The sequence below is a fragment of the Xenopus laevis genome, chromosome 8L (assembly GCF_017654675.1).
Source record: "Xenopus laevis strain J_2021 chromosome 8L, Xenopus_laevis_v10.1, whole genome shotgun sequence".
In the NCBI taxonomy this organism is placed as follows: domain Eukaryota; kingdom Metazoa; phylum Chordata; class Amphibia; order Anura; family Pipidae; genus Xenopus; species Xenopus laevis.
The window spans coordinates 4,014,641-4,037,267 of record NC_054385.1 but is presented as its reverse complement, the minus strand read 5'-3'; the positions used below and the strand labels follow the sequence as shown (position 1 = coordinate 4,037,267).

General features: G+C 44.1%; 1 protein-coding gene and 1 long non-coding RNA gene across 2 annotated transcripts in view; one reads left to right on the top strand and one right to left on the bottom strand.

Annotated features, from left to right (window-relative positions):
* On the top strand, nt 1-22,448 carry qsox2.L (quiescin sulfhydryl oxidase 2 L homeolog). Its single transcript, XM_041572340.1, has 12 exons — nt 1-319; nt 6,541-6,641; nt 8,304-8,352; nt 8,941-9,049; nt 9,457-9,547; nt 9,630-9,775; nt 11,143-11,283; nt 12,179-12,308; nt 13,540-13,662; nt 13,760-13,910; nt 19,072-19,260; nt 21,776-22,448. Exons 1-12 carry the CDS (start codon nt 61-63, stop codon nt 22,252-22,254), a joined length of 1,968 nt encoding a protein of 655 aa, XP_041428274.1. The 5' UTR covers nt 1-60; the 3' UTR covers nt 22,255-22,448.
* Nucleotides 2,767-22,627, bottom strand: part of LOC121396856 — a 114,861-nt gene continuing 95,000 nt past the window's right edge. The window contains exon 3 of the long non-coding RNA XR_005963194.1: nt 2,767-2,834. This is a non-coding gene — a long non-coding RNA (uncharacterized LOC121396856). The remainder of the gene's footprint in view (nt 2,835-22,627) is intronic.

Here is a 22,627-nt window from a genome sequence, read left to right as displayed (position 1 = left end):
GAGCAGGCGGTGACGTCACGGGGTGAGAGGTCAGAGGGAGTGAGCGCTGGGAGAGGAGTGATGGCGGCGTTGGTGGGGCAGCCGCTCCGCTCCCCGGTACTGATGATGATGATGATGGTGGTTCTGCTCGGGGCCGGGATGGCGCGGGGGGAGACGCTGTACGGACCGGGGGATTCGGTCTCCATCCTGAATAAGGAGTCGGTGGCGCGGGCCGTGTTTAACTCTTCCTCTGCCTGGCTCCTCGAGTTCTACTCGTCCTGGTGCGGACACTGTATCAACTACGCGCCCACCTGGAAGAGTCTGGCCCGGGATGTGAGCGGTGAGTGTTCTTATCTCATAGTCCCTTCATCTGCTGATGTCACTGCTCTACACACATGTGATGTCACTCATTCCCTGCTCTACACATGTGATGTCACTCATTCCCTGCTCTACACACACGTGATGTCACTCATTCCCTGCTCTACACACTCGTGATGTCACTGATTCCCTCATCTACACCCACGTGATGTCACTGATTCCCTCATCTACACCCACGTGATGTCACTCATTCCCTCATCTACACCCACGTGATGTCACTGATTCCCTCATCTACACACACGTGATGTCACTGATTCCCTCATCTACACACGTGATGTCACTGATTCCCTCATCTACACCCACGTGATGTCACTGATTCCCTCAGCTACACCCACGTGATGTCACTGATTCCCTCATCTACACACGTGATGTCACTGATTCCCTCATCTACACACACGTGATGTCACTGATTCCCTCATCTACACACACGTGATGTCACTGATTCCCTCATCTACACACACGTGATGTCACTGATTCCCTCATCTACACACGTGATGTCACTGATTCCCTCATCTACACACGTGATGTCACTGATTCCCTCATCTACACACACGTGGTGTCACTGATTCCCTCATCTACACACACTTGATGTCACAGATTCCCTCATCTACACACACATGATGTCACAGATTCCCTCATCTACACACGTGATGTCACTGATTCCCTCATCTACACGTGTGATGTCACTGATTCCCTCATCTACACACACGTGATGTCACTGATTCCCTGATCTAGGAGAGATGTGATGTCAGTGATTGCTCCTGTTACACACTATGGGAGCTGCCATCAGCTGCTACTGAACTCACAAACTGCCCTAAATCTCATCTCATCTGGCCTCATACACACTATTGCCCCAGACTGTGAGCACATTGCACGGCTTCTACTGAACAAGTGGCACCCGACCTGCTGTTGTACTCCCTGCCCCCACCAACCATCTGGCTGCCTTTGCTTAGCAAAGCATCCTGGGAGTTGTAGTTCAACAACAGTCAAACGCACTGGTTGTCAGTATGATTTATAGGCTTCAGTGTTTGGGATTTGTTTACAAAGTCAGGCGTCTGATCTGTATGTGTATTAGCTTGGCTTTCCCTACCCCATGCTCTCAGCTTCTGCCCCAGGCACTGCCCAATTATTACCTCTGCTCTCCCTATTCCTCTCTCCCCTGTGCCAGACACCCAGAACATTCCTTCTCTGTATATTTGTATTTATACATATGGGAGGAAGGAGGTTCCATATTGATTCCCTTAGACAGTACAGTATGAGGGTATAGCTTATTGTGTGCCCAGAACATTCCTTCTCTGTATATTTGTATTTATACATATGGGAGGAGGAGGTGCCATATTGATTCCCTTAGACAGTACAGTATGAGGGTATAGCTTATTGTGTGCCCAGAACATTCCTTCTCTGTATATTTGTATTTATACATATGGGAGGAGGTGCCATATTGATTCCCTTAGACAGTACAGTATGAGGGTATAGCTTATTGTGTGCCCAGAACGTTCCTTCTCTGTATATTTATATTTATACATATGGGAGTAGGAGGTGCCATATTGATTCCCTTAGACAGTACAGTATGAGGGTATAGCTTATTGTGTGCCCAGAACATTCCTTCTCTGTATATTTGTATTTATACATATGGGAGTAGGAGGTGCCATATTGATTCCCTTAGACAGTACAGTATGAGGGTATAGCTTATTGTGTGCCCAGAACATTCCTTCTCTGTATATTTGTATTTATACATATGGGAGGAGGGAGGTGCCATATTGATTCCCTTAGACAGTACAGTATGAGGGTATAGCTTATTGTGTGCCCAGAACATTCTTTCTCTGTATATTTGTATTTATACATATGGGAGGAGGGAGGTGCCATATTGATTCCCTTAGACAGTACAGTATGAAGGTATAGCTTATTGTGTGCCCAGAACATTCCTTCTCTGTATATTTGTATTTATACATATGGGAGGAGGTGCCATATTGATTCCCTTAGACAGTACAGTATGAGGGTATAGCTTATTGTGTGCCCAGAACATTCCTTCTCTGTATATTTGTATTTATACATATGGGAGGAGGAGGTGCCATATTGATTCCCTTAGACAGTACAGTATGAAGGTATAGCTTATTGTGTGCCCAGAACATTCCTTCTCTGTATAGATCTTATGACATAAGTGATACACATTTACACAATCATACACATTGATGCCCACTTACTAAGCAAATTAATCCCTGCCCAAATTGGTCACACAATGGGCCAGATTGGGCCTGGCCCAATGATGAAATCATGCAGGCCGCCTATAGAGACCCATCATCTCTCCAACTAGTCCGAGTCGCCAACCTGTTTTACGTGTCCCCTCCTCTATCAAAGTCATTCCCTTAGTTTCCCTTTTGCAGTGTTAGACTTACCAGTTTGCAGTTACCCAACTCTTTGCTGTCACTTCTGTGAGTTCAGCGCCCCTGTACTTAACATTCTCTTTTTCTTCTAGTCTGTAAAATAAAATATTGTAGTTTTACAACTCTGTAATGTCTTAAATAAGTGACATTTCTTAAAATTCCTACATTATCTAGACCAGTGGTCCCCAACCAGTAGCTCGTGAGCAACATGTTGCTCTCCAACCCCTTGGATGTTGCTCCCAGTGACTTCAAAGCAGGTGCTTATTTTTGAATTCCAGGCTTGGGGGCAAGTTTTGGTTGAATAAAAGCCAAGTGTTTTGCCAAACAGAGACTCAATTTAGGTTGACAATCCATATAGGGCTTCCAAATAGCCAATCACAGCACTTATTTGGCATCCCAAGAACATTTTTCATGCTTGTGTTGCTCCCCAACTCCTTTTACTTCTGAATATTGCTCACGGGTTCAAAAGGTTGGGGATCCCTGATCTAGACCCTCTGTATCTAGCAATGTACTGAATGCTGAATCTGAAACGTAATTTGCATATGGAACTTAACAAAGTAAAAAAGGCAGCATTCAAAAAGTATTTGTCACTTTTAATTGTCACATGATATAAATTCACACAGTGTTTAGAGTTCAGATTCAGTTTGCTCAGGACTAAGGATTCGGCTGATTCATAGTCTTGCAAAAAATAAAAACATAAAATCTAAATTCAATACAGGATTCATCACATCCCTACCTATCACTGAATACATTATACAGATAGCTAGAGTCTCAGCTGCCATAAAGCAGGACAGGACTGCTGCTTACAATGGGGATCAGATAAGATCTGTGCAGCCACTGGGACAGAATGCTCTGTTATACAGATAGCTAGAATCTCAGCTGCCATAAAGCAGGACAGGACTGCTGTTTACAATGGGGATCAGATAGGATCTGTGCAGCCACTGGGATAGACTGTTCTGTTATACAGATAGCTAGAATCTCAGCTGCCATAAAGCAGGACAGGACTGCTGCTTACAATGGGGATCAGATAGGATCTGTGCAGCCACTGGGACAGAATGTTCTGTTATACAGATAGCTAGAATCTCAGCTGCCATAAAGCAGGACAGGACTGCTGCTTACAATGGGGATCAGATGGGATCTGTGCAGTCACTGGGACAGAATGTTCTGTTATACAGATAGCTAGAATCTCAGCTGCCATAAAGCAGGACAGGACTGCTGCTTACAATGGGGATCAGATAGGATCTGTGCAGCCACTGGGACAGAATGTTCTGTTATACAGATAGCTAGAATCTCAGCTGCCATAAAGCAGGACAGGACTGCTGCTTACAATGGGGATCAGATAGGATCTGTGCAGCCACTGGGACAGAATGCTCTGTTATACAGATAGCTAGAATCTCAGCTGCCATAAAGCAGGACAGGACTGCTGCTTACAATGGGGATCAGATAGGATCTGTGCAGCCACTGGGACAGAATGTTCTGTTATACAGATAGCTAGAATCTCAGCTGCCATAAAGCAGGACAGGACTGCTGCTTACAATGGGGATCAGATAGGATCTGTGCAGCCACTGGGACAGAATGTTCTGTTATACAGATAGCTAGAATCTCAGCTGCCATAAAGCAGGACAGGACTGCTGCTTACAATGGGGATCAGATAGGATCTGTGCAGCCACTGGGACAGAATGTTCTGTTATACAGATAGCTAGAATCTCAGCTGCCATAAAGCAGGACAGGACTGCTGCTTACAATGGGGATCAGATAGGATCTGTGCAGCCACTGGGACAGAATGCTCTGTTATACAGATAACTAGAATCTTAGCTGCCATAAAGCAGGACAGGACTGCTGCTTACAATGGGGATCAGATAGGATCTGTGCAGCCACTGGGACAGAATGTTCTGTTATACAGATAGCTAGAGTCTCAGCTGCCATAAAGCAGGACAGGACTGCTGCTTACAATGGGGATCAGATAGGATCTGTGCAGCCACTGGGACAGAATGTTCTGTTATACAGATAGCTAGAATCTCAGCTGCCATAAAGCAGGACAGGACTGCTGCTTACAATGGGGATCAGATAGGATCTGTGCAGCCACTGGGACAGAATGTCCTGTTATACAGATAGCTAGAATCTCAGCTGCCATAAAGCAGGACAGGACTGGGGGGGGGGTCTGTAAATGAGGCTGTGTGTGATGTATCTGTGCATTAATTACAATTGCAGGTAGAACATTTGGGTCGGCACAAGGTGTGTAAGCAAAGAACAGGCAGGTAGAACATAAGGCGTGTTATCAGAGATGCCTCAGATGAGTGACAGGCAGTGCTCCCTCCCCTTCCAACAGAAGCAGCAACGCATTCCAGCTGGTGATCCCTGACCCAGTCGTGCAACAGGAGCCCGGCCGCATTGTCACCCGACATTAACATTTCAGTGCATCTCTCGGGTGGGGGGAACATCAGGAGCTCGGCGGTTACAAAAGGAGGGTAGAAATAAAAGTCTGTCCCTCACATTCCCCCAAAGCAAAACTTTTATTCCAGCGCTTGGTACGAGAGTCCGTTCTGCCTTTTGTCTGGGGTACAATGGCTGCCCATCTGTCCCTTCCCTCATCTGTCAGCCCGACGCCTGTAACGGAAATCAACCAGGTCGTTTCTCTGTGGCGCCTGGGAAATTGTTAGTGTTTGCTGGTGCCAATGTACATCAGGGAGTCACATGATCTCCCTATTTTAAAGGGAATATTTGCCTTGCATTTTATTTGCATTGCCATTGATACTATCCCATAGACTCCATTATAATCAAATAATCCAAAATATTAATAATGATTTCCTTTTTCTGTGTAATAATAAAACTGAACGCTTGTACTTGATCCCACCTAAGATATAAATAATCCTTATTGGAGGCAAAACCAGCCTATTGGCTTTATTTCATGTTTATATGATTTTCTAGTAGACTTAAGGTATGAAGATCCAAATTACAGAAAGATCTGTTACTCGGCAAACCCCAGGTCCAGAGCATTCTGGATAACAGGTCCCATACCTGTAGGTATAGTTGGATAGAATGCATGCCCTCTAAAAACTCCAATGAGACACTGTCTCCCAGTGGTCATATTATTATAGTAATTATAATAATAATTAACTGGAGCATGGCCCAGATATTGGGGTACCATTGTATTACTGAAACACAGTAAAAGAATCCTACTTTGCTTCTAAAATGTCAGCGGCCCCCCATCTTTGCCCACAGTTGGCAAAAGTTGAAACATATAGGATGAATTTGAAAAAAAAATAATTTTGTAGGCAATTATAAGTAATATATGGTGTTGCTTTTACATTGTCCTAAAAATTATTATCTTTATAAATAGCCCCTTTATTGGAGCTCCCTATAGATGTTCTCTGGTCCCTGTCTGTGTTTCAAATAAGGGGTGGGCGTGTCCTAACGATCCCTGCACAGTAGGAGGGGGACAGCCAATCACAGCCCTGCAGTCACACAAGCACAGTCAGGCTTCAGTTCCCTATCAGGTCCTGCTAGCTGCTGATTGGTTCCTGTCCTACACTGCAATGAGCTGAGTGCACAGCCTGGGAATTCAGGGAGCAGGAAGTGGAAGAGAAGGGAGGGATTATTAGGGTTTTTTGCAGAAATATTTAATAAATCAGCCTGAAACACTACATTTTAAAGCACAATTCTTCTATATCTAAATGAGTGTAATGCACTGGTACATTCTTGTTTTTTACACAAAATATCTCCTTTAAAGAATATATAAGATTTGGGTGTCAGTATCTTTGATACCTTAGTGTAATTCTCTTTGCGTTTCTCCTGACAGACTGGGAGCCAGCCATAAAGATTGGGGTGTTGGACTGCGCCGAGGAGGACAATTATGGCACCTGCAAAGACTTTGGCGTCCCCTTATATCCCACCTTTCGGGTAAGCGTGCGCTATCTGTAAGCAAAACATTCAGGGGAGATCAGGGGTAAGTGATAAACTGGTAAATATTTCCAAATAATGACAATGTATCCGGCTCGAGAGCCTCTGGGCAAAGGTCTTGTTTCTCCCCAATAACCATTGAAATGAAGCCCCTCATAACTAGGGATGCACTGAATCCACTATTTTGGATTTGGCAGAACCCCCAAATCCTTCGCAAAGGGGAAACATTTTTTCACTTCCTTGTTTTGTGACAAAAAGTCACAATTTTCCATCCCCGCCCCCTATTTGCATATGCAAATTTGGGTTCGGCTGTGCAGAAGGATTCGGCCGAATCCTGCTGAAAAAAAAGGCAGAATCCCGAACCGAATCCTGGATTCGGTGCATCCCTACTGGTTATAGTAAGAGACAGATTTGCGGGGGGCAGTAAGAGGGGAATTGGCCTGATTGAAGCAGCGCTGAGACAAATCAGTAGGGTGAGGCACCTCTGATAATGTGCAGAGATTGTAGGTGCTCACGGACAAACAGCCGGAGGAGCCGACAAATAGACACTAATATTCTCAAATACTTTTCTTCTCGTACACCAAGTGCCTGGAGCTAGAAGTGGAAAGTATCTCTGGAATTCTTTGTGGGGCAAGTCAGGAGCTCAGGGCAGTAGTAGTAAAGCTCTCATAGGTTACAGTTTTTTCCAAAATCTAAGTTTAAAGTCGAATGTCCCTGTCTCTGGTGTTTGAGTCTGGCAGCTCAGTAATTCAGGTGCAGATTCTGAACTGTTACAATTTTGCAACATTTAGTCCATTTCTCAGGATCTATGGGAAATATAAGTGCAACTATTGTATCAATTCTTATAGCTGCCTTTAATGACACTGGGATTCTGCTCAGCAGGGACAAAGATAAGAAATGTATCAACTAAATGTATCAATTTAGAACAGTTTACAGGGTCGTCGACCCCCCCTCCCAGAGAGGCTTTAGAAGGTGGAAAACAACACTGAACACTCCAATATTAGAAAAAGGGTCTCAGGTAGAAAATAGAAAGTAATGGAATAAGTTATTTCTGGGGAAATGTCTGAAACCAACTGAACTGTTGGAAGATGAACATCTCCTTTAAGAGAAAGTGAGAGGAACCATCTTCAGAATTCAGGAGTATTTTAAGATGAAGTTCAAAATTCCTCAGTCTGCTTCAATTAGAATTATCTACAATGAAGTGCACCCCAAATTCCTGCTCTCTAGTATAACCGACGGACTAAAGCCTTCATCGACCCACACCAACCTTACCCAGCTCTTTCTCTCGACTCTCAAACCCAATCCAGTGCTTCGCTATCATTTATTCACCCCCTCCTATATCTGCACTGAGCCTGCACACAAACCCCCCAAACATGCCCGACCCACAACGCTACTAGAAAGCTGTTCCTATCACATGATTAAGAGGAAATGTTCATAACATGTGCCAGATTATGGTTTCTCCGACACTTTAAAAATGAATGTTTCCCTATTGCCAGATTTATACATCGCGCTACCCCCATTGTGACCACATCACCTAAGTGATTGGAATGTTTCCCTTTGGGTATACGGGGGTATTGTGCGGGAAATCAAGGGATGTTGTTTTGTTATTCTGTCACAAAGCACACAATTAAGTGGTATTTCTTTATGTTTTTTTCTGCTCAGTTCTTTACGGCTTTCACCAAGGAGTTCACGCAAGGAGAGAATTATAAAGGTACTTTTGTATTACTGTTTATTCACGTTGTGAGCGGATCCGGCAGCCTCAATAACCATTAGAGACTTCAGGTTGAATGTAACGTTGCCACAGAGGCAGCAAGGACGGTGCTGTAGCCATGATCAGGGCGCCCCTAGCCCCACTACCACTCATTGCCCCCTTCTCTGCACAAATTCTCATCATTGGGTCCAGAGCACTGGGAATTGGTGTGCAGGGAATGTAAAAAGCTATAGTATCCCCTGCGCATCTCCAGGGCTTCAGAACCAATTTGGATGTGGCTGGCCAGAATGCTGTCCATAAAATCCTGCCACTCTAGGCCTTTGTAGCCTTAACATTAATCTGGCCCTGACCGTGATCCGTGTATAATGGCGTCTGTGTACAAGTATATCTGTTCCCACAAGCAGGACACATTTAAATGCCTGGATCATTTACTGAGCCTCTGGGCTGGTACGTTAAGTTCAGTATTTCTAAACATGTTCATTTTTGTGCTTTAGTTGTCCTTTACTATAATGCTTCCATATAAACATGCACGCAGTCCTACTGTCATACATATGAGAAACCCAGTAACATGCTTTGTTGCTGTCTCAGCTGGAGGCGACCGGGACATACAGACAGTTCGGCAAGCGATTATCGATTTCCTTCAGACATCCCCAGCGGAGAGCAAGCCGCAGGCCTATTCCTCGTTGGAGCCCATTAGGTGAGCCTGACAGTCGCAGTGTGGAATCACCGTAACGGAATTCTATCCACATTAAATAATTTATTCTTTTCCTTGCAAACATTTGCCTTAAGGCCCCTATACACGGGCCGATAAAAGCTTGTGACTGGCCCGAGTGTGGGGCCATTCGACTGGCTTCCCCGATTGATATCTGGCGAAAGTTTGCCAGATCTCAATCGGACAGGTTAAAAAATCCTATCGGATTGCGACCGCATCTGTGCGTTCATGCGGACCTGTGATCCGACCGACCGTTTCAGATGCAATATGATCCAATCGTTGGGCCCACGATCGGATCAGCCTGATATCACCCACTTCAATGTGGGCATAGTCACCAAACAAGCGGATCTCTGCGTCTATGGCCACCTTTACAGTTGTCTTTCCTTTCCTAGTTCCAGCGAGATTTCTTCTCTTCTTACCCAAAAACAGTCGCACTACACGGCCATCATCTTTGAAAGCGAAGAGTCTTATGAAGGACGTGAGGTATTGGCCACGTTCACCCGCTTTTTCTTCACACTGCACCCAAGTCTCTTTGCTCACGGCTGATCTCTCGCTGTGCTTGCAGGTGATCTTAGATCTGATCCAGTACAGTAACATAGTGGTGAGGAGAGCGCTGCCTTCTGATAAGGCCATCCTGGAGAAACTGGGTATCGGCTCCGTCCCTTCGTGTTATCTGATCCAACCAAACGGTTCGCATGGATTAATTAACGAGTAAGTACCTAAGTGTCTGTAAGAGATACACTGAGCTCTTTTTTCCTAAACGGGGTTCGGTTATCTCTCTTGGTGTTTCTCTGGCGGTTACATTGTAGCAGCACGGGGAGCACTTCCCACATTCACAGCAAACCTCGGCTTCACTTGATATTTATTTTGTAAATTTTGGTGTACGGGGGCGGATATAAGCCCCTCCAGTCCAAGTCAGTTGCTTATTGGTGCATATTCGGGACCCTCCGAGTTGATATCGGGCAGTTTAGAAAACAGCACTGTTGCGGTCTTCTGATCCAATGTATTATCTGATCTCTGGCCCCTTAAGAAAAAAACTAAATATAAAGGGAAACATCCTCTTCACTTGGGTGGCTATTAATTAATTGTAATGACAAAGCAGCTTTAAGTAGATGTTCCCCATAGAGCGTTTTGGTGTAAATGTGGAACTTTGAACATTGAGGTACAAGGGTTAAGTACATGGATCCATCTTGGGATTCCCAAGCCAGCCTAAATGTGGATGAAGCGGCAGATCAGGGCTCACCGATAGCGGCCATCATGACCCCGGCCATTAATCAGTTTGACGGCTGTCTGGCATGTCCACCCCCGCCTTCTTTCTAAAAACCCTTCTCTTTGCCCCTTAAAAATAAAGGGCATTTGTGAACAGGGATCCCGTCCTGTGGGTGATTTTGGCTCTTTATCAATACATTTAAATAATGAGCAGCAGGAATACAGTGATTTACACCAAGCCATAAACAAAAGGTTCGCCCGTTGGGCGCCAGACAGAGATCTCCAATACGTTGGGCAGCACTCCAGGGATTGGGTCATTAATTCAGCGTATAGACAGGCAGAGCAAAGGTTTTTGCTGAGAGTCGATGCTTCCTTACATGGGAAGGCAAATGGACGTTTTCTCCAAAGTCATCGACTTCTAAACGTCCTTTATTTTGTCTCTGGCTGGAAGCGTTGCCTCTTCTTACTAGTTCAGTTTTATTGGGGTTTGGGGTGTAAATTCACCGGATCTATAGCAGAAGCTGAAGCCGTGGATCTATTGCAATGTATCCATTATAAGATGCAGAAATGTAGTCATGTGAAATAGGGGAACGTAAATGAATATTTAGATAAAGGGCTGTCGGCCATTGAGCTAGTGTCTTCCCAACTGATACAGGTTTCACCAGTGACATCCATGTTAGAAAATAAAACAGAATCGCAGACTTCAGGGTTCAGTTCCCATGTTTATATGTTTCCATAGACGTATCTCCAGCTACAATAGTTGGATCCTGGATTAAGAGCCAAGTGCCTGTCCCTCTTTTCATAGGCTTCGCAGTTGTAAAAATACATAAGAAAATGTATTTAATAAATTATACTTGTTTCATTTTCAGTGTGAAATCCGTCCGGTCCCAGCTTTCCTCGCACTTAAAGGCTTTACGTGGTGTAAGGAAACGGCTGCCGTCCGAAACCGCACATTCAGGACTGAGCAAAGGTTCACAGCAGGAGGACGCGGCCATGAAGGAGTTTGATAGGTCTGGCTGATTCTCTACTCAATATGGTTTCATTCATTTTACTGTGCCAGTCAGGTGAATGGTTTGGAGTGGGACATTATACCGACCAATTATTGGTTTTTCATTCAGCAGGAACAGCCCCTCTCAGTTTGTTTAGTTCCTGCTGAATTGTGCTTAGTACAGAGGAATACCTATGCTGCCATAGTTTTATGGGAGCTCTCTGTACAGACTATGAACAAACATAGGGGGCTGTTCCTGCTGAATTGTGCTTAGTTTTATGGGATCTCTCTGTACAGACTATGAGCAAACTTAGGGGCTGTTCCTGCTGAATTGTGCTTAGTACAGGGGAATACCTATGCTGCCATGGTTTTATGGGATCTCTCTGTACAGACTATGAGAGCAAACTTAGGGACTGTTCCTGCTGAATTGTGCTTAGTACAGGGAATACCTATGCTGCCATAGTTTTATGGGATCTCTCTGTACAGACTATGAGCAAACGTAGGGGACTGTTCCTGCTGAATTGTGCTTAGTACAGGGAATACCTATGCTGCCATAGTTTTATGGGCTCTCTCTGTACAGACTATGAGCAAATTTAGGGGACTGTTCCTGCTGAATTGTGCTTAGTACAGGGAATACCTATGCTGCCATAGTTTTATGGGCTCTCTCTGTACAGACTATGAGCAAACTTAGGGACTGTTCCTGCTGAATTGTGCTTAGTACAGGAGAGGATTACCTATGCTGTCATAGTTTTATGGGATCTCTCTGTACAGACTATGAGCAAATTTAGGGGACTGTTCCTGCTGAATTGTGTTTAGTACCGGGAATACCTATGCTGCTATATTTAGCTTATTTAGGTTATTATAACTTTGATTAGCGCACAAGGCTGTGGTATTAGCAATACTCTCTCATCCTTTAGATCCAAACTTTACATGGCAGACCTGGAGTCAGGATTACATTACATTCTCCGGGCTGAACTGGCCAATCACCACACACTGGAGGGTGAGAAACTCAAGACGTTTAAGGACTTTGTTACCATCCTTTACAAGGTGGGTGTTATTTTGCCATTTAAACAGGATAAGGATGTAATGTATCAAAATAATATCCTGTTACGGGGGGGGGGGGGGTTAGTGACCCTTGCAGCCAGGAAGCGTCCAGATAGCAATATGTGTTCATAGAATCTAGTGGGGAAAAAGGGAATCAAATATAAATCCTGTTTTAATAAATAATTTTATTTTATTTAATAATTAAAGGGCAAAAGACCAGGAACACTGGTTTTTTAGTATCTTAGAGTGATGACCCCTTCAGCATTATATTATATTATTGTTAGTCCCACAACTGAGATGTGTGTGCCATATTATCCATATGATTGTGTAAGAGCAGTGGTCTAGATGCTGCAGTTGTCCTTTTTTCCTTGAGGAATATATAGTGCAAATCTGTCACATTATCTCCCCAAAACATGCAAATACAATCTCTCTGCACTTTTTACATTGGTCCTGAGCCAGCTAATGCTGTCTGTCTGACCTGCACGTAAGAGATCCGTCATCAAGTCCTCCACTACATGATCAACATTGCTAAGTGGCCAGTATGGAAAATCAAATCTGCAAGTGACAATAATGGAAAAGCAAGCATTAGCCACGAGAGCCTTTTAGCACCATGCATTGTATGCATCTGTACAGTAGCGGACTGATTCCCCGGCGGACTGATTCCCCGGCGGACTGATTCCCCGGCGGACTGATTCCCCGGCGGACTGATTCCCCGGCGGACTGATTCCCCGGCGGACTGATTCCCCGGCGGACTGATTCCCCGGCGGACTGATTCCCCGGCGGACTGATTCCCCGGCGGACTGATTCCCCGGCGGACTGATTCCCCGGCGGACTGATTCCCCGGCGGACTGATTCCCCGGCGGACTGATTCCCCGGCGGACTGATTCCCCGGCCGACTGATTCCCCGGCCGACTGATTCCCCGGCCGACTGATTCCCCGGCCGACTGATTCCCCGGCCGACTGATTCCCCGGCCGACTGATTCCCCGGCCGACTGATTCCCCAGCCGACTGATACCCTGTCTGATAATTTGGTCGATTGATAATCTGGCCGACTGATACCCTGGCCCCTTCCCACAGCTCCAGAGCAGAACCTCCTACTATATTAGAATTTGACGTTAAAGTTGTTTCACTTCTTGGCTGGAATAAAGGATCATTTTTTTCATTATTGAGATTCATTGTAGGTCTTTCGTCCTTATACTTATTACAGACAATCTGATTGGTTCTCTCCAAACAGCTGTTTCCTGGGCGGCCGCGTGTGATGAAGCTTCTTGAGACGCTGCAGGAGTGGCTGGTTAGCATGCCATTGGACAAGATCCCTTATGACGCTATCCTGGATCTGGTCAATAACAAAATGCGGGTAGGCCACTGGTATCCGTGCTGCAGCCATTGTTGTTGGTACCATGCTAACTGTGCCATAGTTTATACATGCAGACTTTCTTTTTTTCTTTGTTTAGATCTCTGGGATATTCCTTACAAATCACACCCAGTGGGTTGGGTGCCGAGGTAGTAAGTCCCACCTGAGGGGCTACCCATGCTCCCTCTGGAAGCTCTTCCACTCTCTGACTGTTCAAGCTGCTGTCAAACCGGATGCCTTGGCAAACACTGGTAAGCTCCCAAACCCAAAACTTAACTTAAGGCACCTTCAGGCTTTTGCTTCCAGTCTCTTAAAACCCTGCCTTGATATGATGTTTTGTTTGAAGTGTAGCTAGCAGCTTGAACTAGCATATGCCACAAGAAAGAGCGGACCATTTATGTAAGTCTTATGATATCTAGTAGCCACCTGCGATCTTGGTTTAATAAGAGCAGCCTATCCCAAATTATATTTGCAGACATCCCCCTACCCAAGCCTCTTGGTTGTAAACTGCACTGAATGGGTTTGCACCCAAGTCAGATAGGGGGCCCTTTTGTGGATCAATATATTACGATGCAAGCAGAATGGCAGCTCCCGTGTATACGTAAGGCTATCCTAGTTGCCCAGATGATTAAGCGGCATCCCTAAATGCCAGAGTTAAGAAAATAATTACAATGTGTTGGGCACAGGTCACGTCGCTCTCAGCCCTGAAAGTTCATTAGCCTCAATCTATTACCACCATAAATTGCGGTGTTACTCGAAACCCTCCACCGAAGCGTCGGTCACAAATCCACTTTTCGTCACTCGATGGCTGAGGGGCAATGAATCACGGCTGCTGAGACGCAAGACCCTGAAACATTTCCGATTTGCACTTTGCAGCCGGTGATATACGGCCGAGTAATGGAGCACAGGCCACTTTGTTTTAGCTCTGCCTCGTTATCTGATTTTAGAAATACTGTTATTCATTGATTACACGGAAAGCCCTTTCAACTTATTCATATACGTCTGTATAGGTATATATATATATATATTTTTTTTTTTGTGTGCGTCGGGTGACACTGATAAATGGCAGGCATGCTCTTAACAGGAAAGGTCAAGAATAGATTGCACCGGCTGCCCCTGTTTAGACTTCAGAATTCATTCTGAATGAAGTGGGAAAATAAAATATCCTCCGACTGTAGAAAGGGAAGCCTTTTGAGATTTGATCTTCATTTTTACAAATCTGTAGTTATTATCCATAGAATTTTGCAATTAAGCAGAGTATAAAGAGTAATGTAGGGGTGTGGGGATACAGTGCTGTTTGGGGCTAAATTGCCAAAGGTCTCTACTACTAAAGCACAAAACATTTTCTTAGTCTTCGGTTACCCTTTAATCAACTAGATCCGCTGCCCTGCACGCAACCTGCTGCTGTTTTTTTGCTCTGCACAAGCTGAAGCCTGGATGTTTCAAATCACAGAGAAAATGTGATGAGCGCGTCTTATAAGAACTGGGTCAGTTTGAGTCGGCTGGATTATGTCTTGGGGAGGTTTTTCCATCTCCTTATATCTTGTTTTTAAATCCCATCTAGTAAAAAGCGTGCTGGATTTTAATCCCTCTCCAGGTAGGGGTTTAATGCTTATTGTCCACTTTAGAGATTAGGGTAACCCAGAATTTGCGGTAGTTTGGGAGGAAGGAGAAAAGGAGGATTATACGATGATATATGGCAGATGTCAGGAGAAGATCCATCCGCGACTTAGACAAGAAAATCATGAGCCATTTGGCATCTTTAACTCCTTTCCTCTCACAAACGCAGAAGGGAGGCCATTCTACCAGCGCCAGGGTTACATTTGGGAAATGGAAGAGCAAAATGCCATTGGCTTGTTGTTTTATTAGCTGGGTAGTAGGAAATATTGAATTAGCACAGTGCACTTAAGGTAAGCACGCTGAATTCAATTAAGGACTAGGAAGTGAAAGCAACATTTCAGGAGGTGAGACGGAAGCAGGGAACCTACGTTGGGTTCAGTTCTCCTTTTAAGCTTTTTATCTGCTTATATTTTTCCAGGCCTTTTAGTATCTCTTTAAAAAATGTTCAGGATTTAGTTTACTGAAAATATTTAATTCAGAACATTTTTTTTCTCTCTGTTGTCAAGGAAAGAGAATGAGCTTACCTTAAACACTTTTTTTTACAACGTAGAAATTGTATTTTAATTTAATGTAGGAACGTTGAACGAGGATTCGAGAAGAAAATCGCATTCGAAAATCGAACTAAAAGAGAAACGTAATTAGAAAATCTAACTAAAAGAGAAAAATGTAATAAGAAAATCCAATTTGAAAATATAATTTAAAAAAAATTTAACTTGAATCCTACTTTATTTTCTGTGCATGGAGTTTAAGTTAGAAAATGAATTAGAAAATTAAAAAAATAGCTCATTCTTGAAGAAAACATTTCTAAATCAAAATCATAAGGCCTTGCCTAGTGCTTACCGCAAAAAAAGAGGCTTTAAAGGGGAACAGAACCCCACTTAGGTGGCCACAGATGCCTCCCTAATCACTCCTGAACTGTGCCACCCTCATAGGGACCGTGTATCTTGGGGGTAACACATCGGGTTTGGTGGCTGGAAGGTAGGAGCAAATTGGCTTCTTGGTTGGTTGTCAAAGTCAAGCGCCATTGATGGTAGCCACCAACTCGTTGTTCTTCCTTTTTTATCATGAGCCCTATTAGGGTGCGGACTAGTTCAGGAGGCCTTTAACTTGTTAAAATGTGGACATTACTATGACTTTAATTACATGGGCATCACTTGGCAATAGAAGAGAAAGTTGGTCTCATTTTAAGATGTAACAAGGGGTCCTGGATTGAGTCTCTTGTACCGGCAAATTCATTCATTGGATGCTCTTTAAGCAATGAGGAAATAAATGGCGGTATTAATACCACTATCAATGGTCGAATTTCAAATTTGTGTGACTTTTTTTTCTACTCTAATAAATTAGAATTTACTCACAACTCGATCGGGAGGTTATTTATGAAAAGACTCGAACGTGTAATATTTGATCGAAGAGTCCCGACTCGAAAATCTGAATCCAATTCAAATCGAGTTTTCTTCCGAAAAAAAAAAAAAACTCGACAGGGTTTCGGTGGCGAATATTCGAATTAGAACTGTGTCTATGGTTGAGGTGTGATAAATCTCACATTCTAATTTACATTCAAATTGGTGCTTTTAAATTTGAATTTGCGAGTTTTGGCACAAAAAAATTCAAATGAGTTTTTTAACATTTGAACCTTAATAAATCGGTCACCGGAGGCTTTTTTTTTTTTTGCCCTACTTCTGGGTCACCTTATAATAATATTTGATTGAAGGATTTTACTTGGTAGATGTAAGCCCATCCCCCTCCTGTTTGGAGAGGCCTGCCGGGTAATTAGGCGATTTTAATTCTGCCTCGTTAGCCCGGCGTGTCTTGGCTTTCTCCAAATTGCTTTGAAGCACGCTCTTTAATAGTGGCATTTAATCTGACTTAATCTTAGCAGCGAGTGTCTTCTAATTTATGAGTGGCTCTTTAATCACCAATATGAGAAGTCAGAAGAGCAGTAAAGTCCAGTTGGTGCTGTATTAGAGGTATAAGTGTTTGATTGCAGCTTCCACCAAACGTGTCCACCACGCAGGACTAACACATGGGCTTGAGAATATTTTCTGTGGGGAACCACAAACAAAAATACTCCTGGTGCAGAATATCCAGATACGTAAATTCTCAATAAAAAGTGCAAAAGCACATCCACCGTCCATGCGTTTCACGTGGTGCACCACGGAAGATCCTCCTGAGGAAGCGTGGCGCACCACGCGAAATGCGTAGAGGAATTAATATTGTGGACTTGGACTGAACATTTGTTCAATGCCGTTTTAATTTGTAATCTAGTGAGTATAAGCAGTTGGGGAGCTGTTTCATTAAATCTTTTCACTATATGGCGTTCCTATATTTGCTTTAACATTGAATTAACTGTGTTTGGCCTATATATTCTCTCCAGAGAGGTTTCTTATTATTTGTTAGTGGGGTTACCATACAGACACGGTGGACGTGTTTTTGAACTTTTTATTTAACACTTAAAAGAGAAGGAATACCATTTTCTATTTTGGGGTGCCAACAGTTAGGCAGAAAACCGCACCAGCCGGGGTTCTTCTAGCGAACACCACGGAACGATCAACTTACTGCTTCTTCGGGTCTTCTCGTGGCTGTGCATGCAAAGTAGAGCGAAAAGCTGAACTTTTACAAAAAAAAAGCCGCCTATTTCGCTTTACTGCGCATGTGTCTGCCCTGTGAAGAAGCAAGAAGAGGATTGCTCCACGGTGCTCGCTAGAAGAACCCCGGGATGGTGAGCTTGTCTGCTGATATGAACACTTGCCCGGGGTGTGCCTAACTTTTGGCACCCCAAGTAGAAAAGGGTATTCTTTTAAGTATCTGGATATTCTACACCAGGAGTTTTCTTGTTTGCGCATCCCCACAGAATATATTTTCAAGCCCATGAGAAGCCATAAAGCTTGATGTGTGTGTCACCCCAGCAGCAAGATACACCAAAGTGGCTGAAGTTGAATAGTTGAGAAAAAGTCATGTCCATCACAGCCTCCCTTTAACCCCCTATTTAGTGCCTCCAAGTGCTAAAGAGATTCCGTTAAGCTGGATCCAACAGCACTTAGAGCAGTCGTCCAGTTAGAGAATATACAATAAACAACTCTAGCAGTGTAGCCTCGCACCTAATCAAGTGTGGAAACCTCTCATCTAAAAGAAGCGGCACAACCTCCATGTCTCTTAGAATTGCACCCAGTGTCGAGGACACAAATACTCTTTTGTCGTATCAAGTGCCTCAGCTGCTGCTCTTATTCATGTGTGACGTTTGTGTCCTGCTTCAGCCCCCGTATCTCTCCGATCAAACCTATTTTGTCTGCATTGCAACCGATGCCGTCGTGGTCGGATGCTGATCCCTTGCCTCCCGTCTCCTCTTTCCCTCCTCTGTTTCTGATAAGCAAAACATTAGTGCTGCGAGGATGTTAAATATTGATCCAGGTAAAGTGGCCGGTGGCTGGTTGCCAGGCCATTAGGCGGAAAGAGAAGGCGGTTGCACGTGCCAAAGACTGTTCCTATGAAATCCTGCCATTCTCTATAGTGGCCTCTTTTTTTATCAGAGATCAGATTATACCATGGACTGACCATTGATCATGTACTTGCCACTGTACTCTTTGGATTAGCTACTAAACCACTAATATCTCAGGGCTTCTACTAACCCTCCTATTGGTGCATGGGTCTGGCTGATAACAGACACCTATAGTAGGTCACAGACAAAGGGCCAAACCCTCACTATGCATCGCATTGCATAACGGAATCAGTAAGGCAGAACTCTTCTGCAAATGGGTAAATTAATATTTCTCTGCATTCACTTTCTTCATGTAGCATTTGAAGCTGACCCCCAGGCCGTCCTGCAGACCATGAGGCATTACATAAGGGAGTTTTTCGGCTGTCGAGAATGTGCCAAGCATTTCGAGGCAATGACCAAGGAAACCGTGGACAGTGTTAAAACGCTAGACCAGGCAGTCCTTTGGCTGTGGAGGAAGCACAACGTGGTCAACAACAGACTTTCCGGTAGGTTAGAAAAGCCATAATGGTTAAAGGGCATAATGAAGCCAAAGAATATACTTTTATTGTTTACATTTAATAATCCTTTGCAGGGGGTATTTGTGTGTTCGCAGCACCTGGGTGGGGTGAGTGTAGAAAGGCCTTCTGCCATGCTTCTCAATGGTGATGGGAACTGTAGTACAAGTATAGCATCCGTTATCCGGAAACCCGTTATCCAGAAAGCTCCGAATTAAAACTGATTTCCTTTTTCTAAAGCAGATCCTTATACTTGATCCCAACTAAGATATTAATCCTTTTCGGAAGGAAAACCATGCTATTGGGTTTATTAATGTTTACATGATTTTCTAGTAGATTTAAGGTATGAAGATCCAAATTACAGATACATTATCCAGAAAACTCCAGGTCCCCTTCTGGATAACAGGTCCCATTCCTGTACCAGAAACCAACTCTCCACATAGAGGGCTAAAATGAGAACCGGATCTGCCCATTATGACCTTCTGTGACGTTGGATCTTCTTAGGGATGGGCGAATTTGACCCGTTTCGTTTTGCCAAGAATTCGCCTCAAATTCGCTCAACGCTATACATGTCTATGGGCTTCATTTTTTCGGCAAAACGAGGCGAACAAATTTGCCCATCCCTACTCTTAATGTTTAATATTAGTTTATGGTGGCTGAAGCTCTTCATTAACACCATTTATTAGGGAAGAACACTTACAATTTTAAATGACACAAACCTAGAACAGTGCCCACACCATACTTTCAGGGCACCCGCAAGTCTGTCCAGGGTTTCTGTAAGAGCACCCTTAAGCTTGGCCTATTTAGCTATGGGGCCCTCCTGATGGTCTAGCCTTAAATTGGGAAGATTTGAGAATCCCATTGGGTGAGAAACACATTGGCACATTAATGTGGGCCTCGTTCTATGGATCTCTGTAGGCCTGCAGTGTGATCCCTCTGCCCAATGATCAGTCAGCCTGTAGGTGGCCAAATTGGACAATTCACAGTTCTGTGCAGTATAATCCCCTACAGTGGGGCGTTTTAGGCCTCTCCCTGTCTCACGGCATATATAGAAGAGGAGACCAGAAACATGGCACCACAGGATGGCGCAGAAAGAGTTAAAATGCTAAACCTGTTCTGTCGTGTTTTCACTTAGCCGCAACACTATGAGATGAAGTTTGAATAATGCAGCAATGATGGCTCCGGCTGCCTCTATCCATCCATTCACGCTGCTGATTAATACGGACAGTGTCAGGTGTGCGGCTGGAAAGAGGCTAAATCTGCTTTTTCGGGGATGGCCACTGATCTATGGCTCTAATATGTGCTTAAACCTGTACTTTGTGTTTGTAAGAGATTTACAAGAAGAAGCCATTCTCCCCCGTTAGTTCTTGCTGCTAAATGCATAAATAATTGCTGAAACTCTTTGTGTCGGCAGCAGTCGCCAGGGAGAGGGGCTGTCTCCTTTGTGTGAGTGTGTGTTGCCTTTACACATCATTTAAATGAACCGGAGACAGAGCAGCCTATAGATACTGCCGCATACAAAGGAAAAACTAAAATTATTTTGTGTGTTTGATGCACATTTATTTGCACTCTAGGGGGGTTATTTATTAAAGTCCTAATGGAAAAAACTCCAAAAAAAAGTTGTTGTTTTTTAACTAGAAAGCACAAATTTTTAGAGAAAAAAAAATATTAGTTATTTATTTTACCCCGAGGCTGCTAAAAAGTTTGAATTCGAAAACACGCTGTCGGGGTCCTGTAGAATAGTGATGTGCAGGACGGCCTGATAACCGTGGGTTCCGGCCGACTCCTGCGTGAGGGTCTGTCTCTCCCTGCCCGCAACCTAGCAGTTCCGGCTTCCGGCGCTGGAATTTATAGACTTCCCCCACCCCTTTTGTGACATCACTGCAGGGCAGGTCGGGTGCGGGTCTATAAATAGAGGGAGGGGGCAGGTTAGAAATTCTCGACCCGCACATCACTACTGTAGAAGTCAATGGCAAAGGTCCCATTTCAAATTTGAAGATGGTCTGCGCTGAGTTTCAGCCAAAAATTCGGTGAATTAGAACGATTTCACTAAAAATGTGAACGTTTCGGGCATAAACCCTGAAAAAAAAATTCGAGTTTTTTTCCGAACCCATTTTATCAAGTTTTTTTTACAATGATCAATAAGGTCAAATCGTGGATTCTAGTTTGGTCTGACTTTTTTTACGGATTCTGATAAATAACCCGCTATATGTTGCTATCGGAGTATTGTAGTGTGACCCATTACTTCCTGCTTGTGTCCTTGTAATCTGATTTTAAATTCTAGTCTGGCCTGACCCTTCTATAATCTGTTGTCAGTGAGTTCTAGTCCAGTCCACCCCATCTGCTTCTGTAAGCTGCCACTACAGTGCTCAAGTCCCACCCACTGCTCGAGTCACAGACTTGTATTATTGCCCAACTTAAAGCTGTAGCTACAGATTCCCTCTCCTTCTTTGTGTAATGTTGCGTGGGATTCCCATATGACATAGCATTTCATGTTTTCATACAGGTGCCCCTAGCGAAGACCCCAAGTTTCCAAAGGTCCAGTGGCCGACCTCTGACCTTTGCCCCGCGTGCCACGGCCAGATGGGTGGGATGCACAGCTGGAATGAAGACGAGGTGCTTGCTTTCCTAAAGCGCTACTATGGCAACCAGGAGATTTCCTTGGAATTTGCCGACCCCAGAAAGGACCTGAGTGAAGCAGCCGACGGCAATAAAGAGCCACATTTCAACAAGAAACCTCAAGAAGACGTCAATAAACGAAACCCCCAATTTTTGGATAAACTTGTTCCGAAAAAGCCGGAGAAAAGTCTAAATTCCAAAAACCATCAGTCTGTCAGTTTCCTAGGGATCGGCTTCTCCAATATAGACATGAGCCTGTGCGTCATCTTATATCTCACCTCTTCCTTGTTTTTAATGGTCATGTACTTCTTCTTCCGCTTCCGGTCTAAGCGGTGGAAAGTCCGATACAACCGACCTTTTGTGTAAATACATCGTATTTTTAATGAGAAAGCATGAAGGTTTTTCAGACTGCCGAGTTCTACTTCATGTGGCTTTATTATTTGTGAAGATCAGGGATTTTTTGAAGACATTTTAGATTTTAAGCTATTGCCTTCGGTGTTCACTGTTCACATTGTGTTGTTTGTTGTTGTCTAAAAGCTTTTGGTGGTGCCATACTTGAACTATTTGTCTGGATTTGTCGTTATTCTTCAAGGGTTGATTGATTGTGGCGGGTCATTTGCAACCACCCCTGTGGGCCCTTAAAAAGATGAAAGAGACTTGGGCACCTTTATAGGTACACACTGCTTATGGGCCACATTTTAGGGATAGTTTAAACCTGCCCAACCCAAAGTGCCCAGCT